Source organism: Podarcis cretensis (genome assembly GCF_951804945.1).
Source record: "Podarcis cretensis genome assembly, chromosome: 1".
In the NCBI taxonomy this organism is placed as follows: Eukaryota; Metazoa; Chordata; class Lepidosauria; order Squamata; family Lacertidae; genus Podarcis; species Podarcis cretensis.
In genome coordinates this window covers 76112628-76126070 of record NC_137170.1, presented here as the reverse complement: position 1 = coordinate 76126070, position 13443 = coordinate 76112628, and the positions used below count along the sequence as shown (strand labels likewise).

At 42.5% G+C, this 13443-nt stretch overlaps 1 protein-coding gene across 1 annotated transcript in view; it reads right to left on the bottom strand.

Annotated features, from left to right (window-relative positions):
* TRPM5 (transient receptor potential cation channel subfamily M member 5) overlaps window positions 1–13443 on the bottom strand; it is a 47469-nt gene that overhangs the window by 25518 nt on the left and 8508 nt on the right. The window contains exons 2-9 of the mRNA XM_079988092.1: window positions 8526–8596; window positions 8074–8227; window positions 6984–7164; window positions 6169–6335; window positions 4924–5104; window positions 4161–4225; window positions 2238–2429; window positions 861–963 (exon numbers count right to left, since the gene is read on the bottom strand). Coding sequence (XP_079844218.1) covers window positions 861–963; window positions 2238–2429; window positions 4161–4225; window positions 4924–5104; window positions 6169–6335; window positions 6984–7164; window positions 8074–8227; window positions 8526–8596 — 1114 coding nt within the window. The remainder of the gene's footprint in view (window positions 1–860; window positions 964–2237; window positions 2430–4160; window positions 4226–4923; window positions 5105–6168; window positions 6336–6983; window positions 7165–8073; window positions 8228–8525; window positions 8597–13443) is intronic.

Here is a 13443-nt window from a genome sequence, read left to right as displayed (position 1 = left end):
ATGCTGGCCACATGACCCAGAAGCTGTACGCCGTCCCTCGGCCAATAAAGCGAGATGAGCGCCGCAACCCCAGAGTTGGTCACGACTGGACCTAATGGTCAGGGGTCCCTTTACCTTTTTAACTTGGGAAATGGCACTGAACAAAGTAAATACGAAAATTTAACCATCATTAGTCTGTCATTCATAAGCTTCTACCAGAGTGTGATTGTTTTTCATTGACTTTCTTATTTCATATGACTCCTTTTAGAGTTTAAAGGTAAAGGTAAAGGGACCCCTGACCATTAGGTCCAGTCGTGACTGACTCTGCACTCATCTCACTTTATTGGCCGAGAGAGCCAGCATACGGCTTCCGGGTCATGTGGCCAGCATGACTAAGCTGCTTCTGGTGAACCAGAGCAGCACACAGCAATGCTGTTTACCTTCCCGCCGGAGTGGTACCTATTTATCTACTTGCACTTTGACATGCTTTCGAACTGCTAGGTTGGCAGGAGCAGGGACCAAGCAACGGGAGCTTACCCTGTCGCGGGGATTTGAACTGCCAACCTTCTGATCGGCAAGTCCTAGGCTCTGTGGTTTAACCCACAGCACCACCCACATCCCTTTTAGAGTTTAGGGAGAGAGTAAATATTTTCCAATTTCGGTGAGCCTTTAGTCTGCAGTGGTCTTATGACTTTACTATTGTTTTATTATTTTTAAATTGTTTGAAATAGAATTGTTTTGTATATTGGTGGTTTTATCCATATTTTCCACCATTTTGAGTGTCTACAGGAAAAGAAATTTATAAAGAAATTAAATGAGGTAGTACTGGATTAGGGAGTCTTCCTTTTTTAAATAGATAACATATATTAAAAACATGTTACCTTTAACCAGTGCTTTCAAAATGACTGTATCCAGTTCTTCTGAACCTTCTTGTTCAAAGTAATGCACTGTTAAAAGCTGCTGCTGGACAAGAATGCTTTGGATCTAAAGAGATAAAGCAGTTTGATGTTTCCCACTTCCATTATAGTAAAAATGGTGAAATCCAACAAAATCATTCTCAGAGTTGGCTCACTGACATCAATGGATGTAAATTACTTAAAACCTCTGCTTTCAATGCATCTGCTCTATGACTAACACTTGATATCACCCAAAATATACAAAATACTCAGGCTTTAGTTACAAATAATTTCATTCCTTACTAAGGGATAAGAGAGTCAGAACCTTGCGCTCTCTCTCTCTCTCTCTCTCTCTCTCTCTCTCACACACACACACACACACACACACACACACACACACCAAACAAGGAGAATCTATATATGAACGGTTGAGGGAGTTGATATGTTTATCCTGGTAAAGAGGAGACTGAGAAGAGATGTAATAGCCATCTTCAGATATCTAAAGGACCGTTACATGGAAGATGGAGCAAGCTTGTTTCCTCCTGCTCTGGAGGCTGGGACCTCAACCAATGATTCTAGTTACAAGAAAGGAGATTCCAACCAGGGCCATCTTACCCATAGGTGCTAAGGGTGCAAGGCACCCGGGCGCCAGGCTCTCAGGTGTGCTAGACCGAGAGTCTGGGGCCTGAGAATTGAGTCCAGGGAAGAGCCTGCCAGTCATCAGAGTTCCGCGATGGGCTCTTCTGCTGCAGGTCGCTCTGCACTGTGAGTTTGGGGGTGACCGAGCCAGTGAGACACTGAGGCGGCCGGCTGGCTCCACCCTCGTGCGTGCCTAGGACTGGGCAACCTGGGGGTGGGCGCCAAGAGGATCTTTGCACCCCGACGCTGCATATGCTTAAGACAGCTCTGATTCCAACTAAACAACAGGAAGAATGTTCTGAGTGTAAGAGCTGTTTGATAGTGAAACAGACTTCCACGAAAGGTGATGGACTTCCTTGAAGGTTTTCAAGTAGAGTGTGGATGGCCATCTGTCATGTTTAGGTTACAGTATTTGAGACTGCTGCATTGCATGGAGTTGAATTAGATCACCCTCAAGGTCCCTTCCAACCTTACAGTTTTATGATCAAGCACTTGTATACAAAATCCTTAGTATTACAAAATGAAAAGGGAAAGAGAAGTACGGGGGTGGGGGGTTGGTTTCATTTAAGAAAGATTAAGGAGGTGAAAGAATGGCTGGAGTTTAGAAATGCACCAAAGTATAGCCCAGGATGGTTGACAATAGAGTGGATAGGTCTTTACTGCAAACTGCTCATAGTCTGTAAATGCATTTGATGACTACAAAATACCAAGAAGTCAATTTACCACCGCAGTCCACTGAAGAATATCTGTTCCCAAGAAATCCTCTGTGGGGAATTTCTCTTTTAACTGTTTTTCTACCACCTGTGGCACAATTAAGTGTGGCTCATTCATAAGTGCAGCTAAGATGTCAGCTATGCCACCAGATCCAGCCAAGATGAGCCAGGGGGCAGAATTTTCCAGTCCCCTGCAAATTCGCTGTTAAAAAAAAACAATAAAAATGATGAGACCATACTTGCTCAAATAACATGAAAATGCAATATTATGCAAAGTTACTCTGCACAAACAAGCCCAGTTAGTTGTATGTATAGGACTGCTGCCTAAAGTGACATTCTCAGAAATAACTGAACCCCTATGTTGCATTTCGTTATCTAGACTGCTATCTTTGCAAAAGGTTTGTTGAATTAGCCTGATAGTGACCCCAGTAAGGTGAAATCCCAGTACTCTTCAATCGAAAAGTTTTTTCTTTTTCTTTTTTTTCAGCAGCTGGACAAGCATATGCGCTGAAGTGGTTTTGCATTCATGAAAAAACTGTTGTCTTTACCCATTGTTGAACGACATTTTCTAAGAACTACCTTCATGTGAAATGACACTCCAGTGTCAGCGCATATGTCATGGGCATTGCACTGGGAGAAAATGAAAATGGTGTCAGCACTGATGAGTCTAGTAATGCAGGCCCAGTGCTCCAGGGTCAGCAGTGCCACCAGGTTGCTCTTTCTGAATGGCTGGCATAGCAGCAATGCCACTGACAAGGATGCCAGACCCATGACACTGTTTTTGCCAGTGTCATTTGAATTTCCCCTTTCTATATCACTGGCACCACATTCTGGGGGAGAACGTAATTGGTGACAGTACATAGGAAGCTCATCTTATATCAAGTCAGATGATTGGTCCATCTAGCTGAGTACTGTCTGCCATGATTGGCAGCAGCTCCCCGGGGTTCTGGGCAGGAGTCTTTCTCAGCATTTCTTGGAGATGCCGTGAACTGAATCCAGCTGGTATGTCCAGCTGCCAGGGCCCCACGTTCAGAGTTGGGCCCAAAACAAAATTCAAAACAAATTAAAGGGCTTCCCACAGCTGTCAAGAGCAGGGGGCCATGCTGGAACTGTAAGATGAACAATAGCTTGTTTTATTTATTGGTTTCTGTAGCACAATTTCCAGTCTGGCATCCATCTTTGAACAACTCCCAAGAAGATGGGCCTCAAGCGTGCTCTGTTCCCACTTTTTCTCAAAAAACCTTTTTGCCTTTTGGTCACTAGCTGGCAATGACATGAACATACCTTAGAAGGAACCCTGGCTCATACGCAGCTATAGCCTTGTCCAGACTTCCACTTGCCCTTGCTGCTTCTCACCTGGGAAACCCGATCTTTACTGCTCAACTGGAGAAAACATCAGTCGGGTTTTCAGTGGATTGACATTTGCTCTGATTCAGTGCTAAAGAGTGAGTTTTCTTGGGGAAAGAGGTGGAGCAAACATAAGACCTCTTGGACCTATGCTTTCTAGGCATGGAACAAGCAGTGTGGGCAATCCCTGTGCTGTGTGCTGGTGGTGCCTTCACCTGCACCAAACAGGTGAATCTACCTAAGCCTGTTGAGCCGCCTTAAGCTTTTTGGACTTCAACATTGTGTCCAACTTCCTCTCTCCTTCCTCTCTTGTTTTATTAACCATCCAGCCTAAAGATGAGTTCTAGAGAACTCAAAGGCTTGCTCACTATTTTGGAAAATTTGAGTTACTCCCAATAAAAGTGTGGTCCCTCTGTGACTTTTGAATCTTTTTCTGTCACTTATCAGCAAAAAAAGCAGTCTTGGAGCCATTATTTTTCTTGGTCTACATTTCATGTCCAGCACACTGTTTGGCTAAGTGTAAGGCACCTGAATATTTGCTTAAATAGCTTCCTCTCTTATTTAAACAAGATGATTAGCTCTTTACCTCGAGTATGTTCGGTCTTCCATTCACAAGCAAGCAGAGCACAGGGATTTCAATGCTGCCTGTTCCTGGATCAATAGAGGATTAAATATTTAAGTTAATAAAATCTATGCAGTTCTATTATCTCAGCTGTTCATTTGTTTCCCCCATCTGCAAGCATATCAACCCTGCTTCATCCCGGCAAGGACAACAACAGGCTATGGTATATTTTTTATACCTAGTTAAAAGATAATGACATAGTATGGGGATATCCATTGTAAGGTTATCCTATCCTACATTCAGCCATCAGAAATTGCATTGAATGTTATTAGCCTTCTGTGCTCTTCAGACTCCTTGCTGGATATTGTTTGGATATCTTAAGGGTGTTTTACTAGAGGAGGATTTTGAACTGCCAGCTCACTTGTTAAAAGCAACTAAAATTGTGATTTGTCAAAAACAGAAAAGCCCTCTGTCACCCTCTACTGACTTTTGATTATCTAAAGCCTGAGAGACAGCTTATGTGGTCGGACTGACAAATTTGATAAGAGTAAGGGAAGGCAAATGAAAGTACAACTAATTTACTGGAAAATGGGGTCCATATATTATTTGCTGGGATAATAAAAGGCAAGATTTTATTTTACACACACACACACACACACACATATTATCAGTGGTAGACTATTATAAACAATAATCCAATCATCTGTATTTAAACAAACGTCCTTGTAATTGCAAGGAACCCAAGTAATAATCTAGGTCTCATCTTTCCTTTTTCACATCTGCCCACCTCCGTAGCCAGTGCGCTGTTCTGAAATGTGTTTCTCGAAGGTGAGACGTAGCCTTGTAGTCCCATCCAGCTCATTCGGATCTTTTTCATCCACCAAGATAAAATGAGAGTGGTGGTTGTCAAGAAAATATAAAGGACCTTGGGCACTGTGGTCAGATTTGTAGCTTATAAGGCTGTCATTCTAGGGAAAAGGAGAGATTGGTTTTTTGTATGAAAATATTGGTCTGGTACAAGCATACTGGGCAACCATGGCTTCCCACGATGAGGATGAGCTGCAGCATGCCTCAGGGTCACATGCTCACCCCTCTTCTCTGTTGCATGCCAGAGTAAAAGATTAGAAGCATCTCCTACAGTTTTGAACAAACCACAGTTCCCTATGACAACTGAACACAGAGACCTGCGGCTTGTTTAAATTGTAGCTTGTGCAGAAACCAGAACTACGGTTAGCTCCTCCCTTGTTCTCACTAACTAGAGTTTTAGCAAACCACAGTCTCTGAGTTGTCTGCTCTGAGGAAGGAGGTCTAATGGGCACTTTTGCATGTGTTTAGCTACATGTGTTTAGGAGCTCCTGTGCACAGAGGTGGAGTAACCTGCTCCAGTACCCAGAGTGGCATGCATCCGAGGGGGCATGGCACATGTCCCAGGGGTGTGGTGCGCCACCCATGGGGGGTGCAGCACGAGTCCCGGGGGTGTGCGGCAAGCAGCTTGCAACCTGGGAGGTGCCACCGATTGGGAGTCGGCATTTTGTGCCCCCCCCCTTTGGAATGGCACCTGGGGCAGACTGCCCTCCACCTCTGAACACCCCTATCTGTGCAATCAGGAACATGCATTACCAGGGCTGTGAATCATGCAAACTTCAAAGCACATTCACCAGATAGTATAGTATAGGAAGGACAGGAGTTTGCATTCTCTGTTCAGGTATAAAGCTTTAACGTCTAACTGTTGTTGTTTAGTCGTGTCCAACTCTTCATGACCCCATGGACCAGAGCATGCCAGGCACTCCTGTCTTCCACGTCTAACTATTAACTCTCAAAAACTAAAATCCTGATGTTTGTGTGTGTGCTATATAAATATATGTGCATGCATGGGAGTAAAATGAAAATCTATCCAACAAACTCTGAGAACTGATTTGTGACTTAGTCTGCACAGCACTATTCTGCCACCTGGTCAATGGGACCCAAGGGTTACAATTGTTTTCAGGCAAAACCTCTACATCCTTTCTGTTTTCCTCGGTGGAAAATATACCTTGGCATTATCCAGAAGTTCTCTGTGGCGAATTTTACCCAGTGAAGTTATTCCTATCGCAACCACTTTTACGGTGGAGGAAGTACTTGCCAGCATGTGATCCCAAACCGCTTGCCCTATATGTTTTGTTATTCCAACACGCAAGGCACTGGTAAAGATCCATGCACCTGAAACAAAATTTTACAAGCATAAGAAGCTAAGGGTTTCCCAAACTTGGGTATTCAGGTTTTTGGGTGACAATTCCCATCATGGTCCTGCTAGCTAGGGTTGAATTTTGGCAAAGTTCAAATCTCATCTCAAATGCTCCGATGCCAGCACCATCCTACATTCCCTCTAAATTGACCTTTATAAATTTGTTAAGAATGGCTTGTGTTGGTGACATGCATGCTGCCAGACTCACAAATCTGGGATGACAGATAAGTATAGTCCAAGTAAAACTGCAGTTCAACCCCACCCCTCCCTTACACCAGGATGTACCCTCTCTTTCAATTGTTATTTCTCTATAGCTCAGGAGCGAAACATTTGATTAACATTTGATTAAATATTTGCTTATATTTAATAAGCATGTGAGTTGTGACTCAAACAAATGATACTACTTGAATCATGTCATGTTCGTAATCTGATATTGTCTCATTCACATGGCCTTGTTTTCAGAAAGATTTATCATATTGAATAAACAGGAGTAGAACTCTTGATAAAAGGATGAGCCACTTTTAACATGCAGAACTTTAAGGAAATTCCCCCCTTATTAAGTAGGAATCATATTTGACAGGGATGTAAACAACTACTTTCCCATTTCAAGGTGTGGAACCGACCAGTGCTTTGTGCAGCCTTCACCAGTCCTTTTCTGAAGGTGTCACGCAGCCAAGGTTTCATCTGAAAGTTCTCTTCTTCTCCTACTAAAGAGACAACCAGGTTGGGAGCAGGAAGGTTCCACTTGTTAATCATGACGTCAAATATAACTCCAGGATGGATGGCACATGGCACCTTAATAAACTGTAACCAAGAAAGAGGCATTCAGAAAAGAGGTGAGCGCCACAGGGAACTCTAGAAGTCAAGTCAAGAGCCGGTCTGCCTTCCACATGCTTCGGGCTAGCTCAAGACAGTTTACAGCCAAAAGCAGAACAGAAAATGACCCCGAAAATGGCTGGGAGGTCCTGCAGTGGAGGAACAGCTGTGTCTTAAGTCCTGTTTGAATGCTTCTACTAGAGCAGAAGGTGGAGGGCAACTTTTCCCATCCCTCCCCAAGTGTTTTCCCTTTGGTTTCCCTCCCATTGACATGAATGAGGGGAGTGGATGACTGTGCCTGCTCCAGGTCTGGAGTAGTTTTTTGCCTTTGCGGGGGACATGTTGGGACATCCAAGACCTCCCCTAATCTGCTCTTAGCATACCCCATTTTTGAACCAATTTCCAATGGTGTTTCACCAGCAGAATAGCAACAGTAGCTTTCTGTTATCATGTGATGGGTGGGCTTCGCCCATAGACTATGCCTGCAGAACTCCCTCTCTACCCATGGAGAAGGCAGCCCCCTGAGTAGATTCATTAGGCAGTAAAGCCCATCAGATGTAGCAAGGGTGACTTCTAAGCAACTATGCATAAGATCAAGATCAAGGTGCACACCTGTTGAAAGGTAAATGTCATGACTTAAATGGTTTGTGAATCACAGGCTCATTGTATCTGAGATCACTGGTTTTTGTTTTGTTTTGTTTTGTTGTTTTTAGGTATGTGAATTGTTTCAAATGTGTTTTTAGAGCTTCTTCACAGAGTTGATCCCAGATCTTGAATGTTAGCACAAAGTACAAAGATATACAAAGGATGAAAGAAATAAGATTTTTTAGGGTAAAAATAGTAGAATTCTCATCTTAAAAGACCTTCATGTCCCCCCGGTGAGAGGTTTTGTGCTACCTTTCCACGTTTCTTTCCAGAAGCCATGAAGTCGATTTCTCCTGTGCAATATGGCAATTCCCTTGGAAAGGCTCCTTCTTTCTCATTATTGTGCAGTTTTGCTTGTGAGTGCTCCTTTGGGACCACTGAGGGATCATCAGCCTGACTGGCTTCCCTGAAGTAAGATAATTAAAAGAGGAGTGACTTCAATGATGGGGCTTTATAACAAAAGTGTAATGGAATTTCACCCAAAGTCATATTTTAAAAAATGTGAATGTCATCGTGATGCCTCAAGTTCACTATTTTGGTAGCATTTACATGGCTATATATAAAGTGCATACATGATCTAGTGCATTTTGTTATATATGTGCATCTGAATTCGTATGTATCCATGGCTAAAGAACAAGAGACACTTTTAAACCATACTTGCTGCCTTTTTCTTAATTCTTTAAGATCGTCACAAATGAACTTACACATTACCCCTTACGTCCATGTTATCATTTGAGATGCTTTCTCGTCTTCTAAAGGCTTGGAGAACAATATTCTGGGCAGGGGAGACAAAAGAAGTCAAGCTGTATTTAGTTTACAGCATTCTAGTTATTAATATTTCACAGTAACATTATTGAAAAAAGAAACCAGTTAAGAGGTCTCCTCTGACAATCGGCTTATTGAGCAGTCATGCTGATTTGCTTACACAAAGCTTATCTGGAGGTTGTAGCCAATCTTTATTGAGTATCCATTCTAATTTGTTTGTGGGGAGATTATCCAGCAATGAGCATTCATCCTGATTTGTTTGTGAGTGTTTTTTCTTCATTTTCCCATTAGTCATTATGTTCATCTCACACTTTTCAGTGGATTCTCCTGTCATTTTCCACACTGATTCTTTTTCCGAAGTAGGTGTGTTGCAATTAGGGTAACAGAGCACTTTAATTTGAATTGTTCAGACCTTAATTTAAAGTATGTGCTTTAGTCTGGAGGTACCCAGAAGAGGAGACTGCATGTTTAAAGGCAATCCTTTGCAGCTGTTGCTCAAGACAGCACTACCTCCAGCCAGAGGGAGGTGGCAAGCGAGTCACAAACAAAGCATAATAGAAACACTTTTAAAGTGGGAGTCAGAGAAAGGGAGAGAGATGAGAAAATATGAAACATTGTAAACAGGACTTTTTTTCAGCTGGAACTCACTGGAACTCATGTGGGCACCATTATAAGAGAACAAGGGAGGCGTTCATAGTGAATTTCGGCACCTTTTTTCTGGAAAAATAGCACTGACTGTAAGCGGTGTGTGTGTGTTTGTGTGCATGCTGCCAGTCCCTTGCTCAAGATCTGATGAGAGGTAATGGATTTAGTTGTCTGTTGGAGTGCTTAAGCTGTGCCCTCACTTGAGCTCAACCTGCATATTTATAAATAAGCTCAAACATTACAAAATTTCCAGAAGCCACTAGTGGCCTCCTTCCAAAGAAAACTAAACCTGGGTAAGTGCTGTGCCCCTGGAACTTCTCACAGCCCAGGGAAAGTAGGGAAAGAAGCATAACGATATCCTGTTTTAGAGCAGAGGAGCATGCATAATCTTTCAGGTATATTTTTGTTTTATTGTGTAAGATTTTAGGAACTAGGTGTTAGAATTCCTGCTCCATGATTGCAGTCATGGGATTGTTGTCTTTCACGTGACAGTGTATGTTTTGACTCCACAGAGTGGGAAGTGACGGAGACAGGATGTTTATGTTGCTGCGTTCCATGAAGTGGGACTACTGTCCTTTGTTCTTTCTCTTTGCTGTCTGATGCTAGAGAGAGAGGGAGCCATGTTGCACTGCTCCATGTGTGTTTATGTGTAAATAAAGTAGATTAGCCAAAATGCTGAGTTGCTGGGGTCTGTCACGCAAACTGCGAAGACTCTGCAGATCCCTAAGTGTGCCGATGTCTGTTGGCATTGGTCGCTGTAATGTTCGGGCTGAAGAAAGCTTTTGACGCTCCCGAACGATCGACCAGGAGGGAGGGAACATGCCAGTCGGGCATGTGTCTCTGCCAGGGTCCTACTCGAGAGTAGGACGAGCTCCTGACACTAGGGTGTGGATAAGACGGTAGGGATAGAACTGCAATAATTTGACAGCTCTATACAGATAAGAGATATGGCACAAATTAATGGTGAATTTCATTCACAAGGTTTATTTATTATGTGGGCTGAATGACACATACAAAATAGTTTACAGAAGAAAATTGCACACATACAATACTTTGTCTAGGGAGAAGATAAATCAGCAGTACTACTTATTTATTGCAACTGGAGCCTGTAAAGTTATCTATGGCCAAAATACTAGACTGATATTTCCTAGTGCACATACATGGTTCTGCAACGAATTTTCACAGTATTTGGTTTTGGATTGCAAATTGGCCTTGGAAGGAGCTGGCTTTTGTTGCTGACAGTACTATTGCTCTTTTTCCTCTTTAATGTCTCTTTGGGGGCCTGCCATTTCATCAGCCTGTATTTACAAAATGATGTGACTAAGCTTCAGTGAAGGCCATCTGATTCAAATCAAAACGAATGAACACGGTGAGGGAAGAGCCAGAAAAGGAAGACAAGAACGAAAGTGATCCACAGCAAATGGCCCTGTATCAGCTATAGAAATTAGCTTGTTTATCCTGTTGAGTAAACATATTCATGCTGACTAAGCATGGCAATGGGGAGGGGGGGGTGTCAAAATGGTTTCTGTTGGCCCTGTTCTTCTGTGCATATTCGTAATAGCTTCTGAACATAGCACTCACACACTCAAAGTACACATAAGATTGGAAGTACAATATGTTGCATATGTGTAAATTCCAGTCAGAGATTACCATGAATGTACATAAGAACATGGATCATGCCAATGTCCCATCTAATCTAGCATTCTGCCCTCACAGTGGCCAGCCAGATGCTTCTGGAAAGCCAGCAAGCAGGATTTGAACACAGCAAGAGCCCTCTTCTCTCCTGTAGCAACTTGGTATTCAGAATCCTTGCTGCCTCCAGCCCTCATGCCTGGTAGCTGCCAATAGCCTTCTCCTCCTATATAGAAGAGTGTACTTTCAGATACAATCCCAACACTACCCTCATGTCTCCATTTGTAACCAAAATATCTATGTTGTCTGAACAGGGCTGCTTTTGTCATTATTTTATCCCTCTTCTTTAATAAAATAAGCTAAAAGTAGACATGGTTAGAATAATTTAATCTTTCTTTCTTTTTCTTTCCTCATGAACAGCTTAATAGTATCTATATGTTTGCACCCTAGATTTCCTGTTCTCTTAAGAAAAGTAGAAAATGCTCAGGTGTATTTTCTTTTACTTGAGCACAAAATGTGGTGAACTTAATTTAGCAGCTTTTGGTTAATTTTCAGGGATTCAGGTAGGGGTTAATCCGAAAGACAGACATACTAAGCACCACCCTGAAACATGATTCTGTTTCAGGGCAAGAGATTATGGTAACCATTACGAGTTGTGTTGGTATCAACATGTGATAATATTGTGAAATGAAAATAATTGTTATTGTTGAGGAGGAAGATTGGTGGAGAAAGATGACTGCTGCTGTGCTGTAATAAACCCCTGAAATAAAAAACGACAGGAGCAAGTGCTCCTGTCAAACTAATAGTGATGTCCATAGATCCTTGGGGAGGCCATTTTGTCTGCCCCACAAACATCTGACGCTCATGTGGTAGTAACTCAAGATGGAGCCTTCTCTCTGGTGGTTCTAAATGTCTAGGGTCTCTTACCAAGAGGGTTCCAGCTAGCCCCATCTGATGACTTTCTGCCAGCAGCTAAAGACCTCTTTATTTAGACAGGACTTTGAACCATAAACTGATTTGTAAGTACGTTGTGATTTGTTTAAAGTTTTCTCAATTTTTTTAAGTGATGCTCTACCTGATTTGTGTTTGTTACATTTATTGCTGTGTCATTGTACGTATATTGTTGCTGTTAGCCACCTTGAACATCATTTGGTGGGAAAGATAAGATACAAATTTAACATGTTTGATAAATAACAAGCAAACAGTCATTGCAAATGACTCACAGATGCAAATGGCAGGGTAGGTTTTTGTGGCTCCCTTTGAAGGAACCAGTCTTATTTTCGGTAATGATGCAAAACACATTGACATCCAGTTCATCCCATTTATTTCCATTTTCTAATTGTCACTGTTTTGCAAGAGGGATCCAAGAGCATTCCGAAACCTGGCTTCTCCAATTAAATTGGATTAAAGGGCTCTGCCACCCCAGTGCAACAAATCCCCATCGGAAAAAAAACCAGGATTTTTCACAGTTTGGAAACTGATGGGAAAATGTACTGGAAAGTGTGGGATGAATGAATGAGTAATGACAACTCCCCAGGAGCAGATCAGGGCACAATCAGTGTTATATAACTGCCTCACAAACAAATCAGAATGCCAGAGAGAGACAGAGACACAGAGCGATGTCATCAAGAAAGGCCTGAATGCATAATAATAAATAATAATAATAATAAATAATAATAATAATTGCAGCTGTTCTCAGTACAATCCTTGTCAGGAAGCACTGTGGCGCTGCTCGCTTTCCACACACTTATGGGCAACCAAGTTTTTGGCAGCCTAATGATAGTCCCATTCCGCCTTTCATGGCTTCTAATTTCTCCTGCTCTGAACCCCACAATCACTCCATATTTCTGTGTATTGAACCTCATAATCGCCCCCATCTTTCTGTGTTCTGTACCACTAGGACTAAGCCTAGCTCACAATATCCAGTTCCTTTGCTTTTCCACGTATGGGTTCATCCACTACTGCCATGGTCAGTTCCCCCTGTTCCTGTGCCTTGCAGTCCGTTCCCCTCCTCCTCCCTCCCCTTCCCACTTCAGTGTACAGCAGCATTCAGAAACAACCACCAGGTGGCATCTTAGAGCAGCACTTGGGAAGGTGTAGGCAGCACTTCAGTTACAGGTGTGCACTGAAAGGCTTTTCAATTCCCCACATTATCTGCCCCCCCCCCCGGCCCCGATTTATTCTGCCCAGGAACTAAAATGCTTCATTGGCTCAAAATGTAGGAGGACTGGGGCTGTGAACTGATTACAGAATTTTAATTGGTTAATTACCTGCTTTTCATTTTTAGTTAATTGACTGCTGGCTGTCAAAACCTCAATATAGATGCCTTTTTTAGATACTGGAGGAAGTGCGAGATAAATTACAATTTAATACACGAGAGCTGCCTCTGCTGGCTAGAAGAAAGATGGTCTTTAAGCAAGAGCACCTCCTGGGTTGTAGAACTCCCTTACAAGTGAATTACAAATGACAGTACAAGCCTTCAAAGAGGCCTTTAAAAGGTATATATTTGGGTTGCCTTTTCCTTGGTGCCTCTATTTTATCAAGCTGCTGAACTATTTTTAACTGGATTGCTCTCAGTTT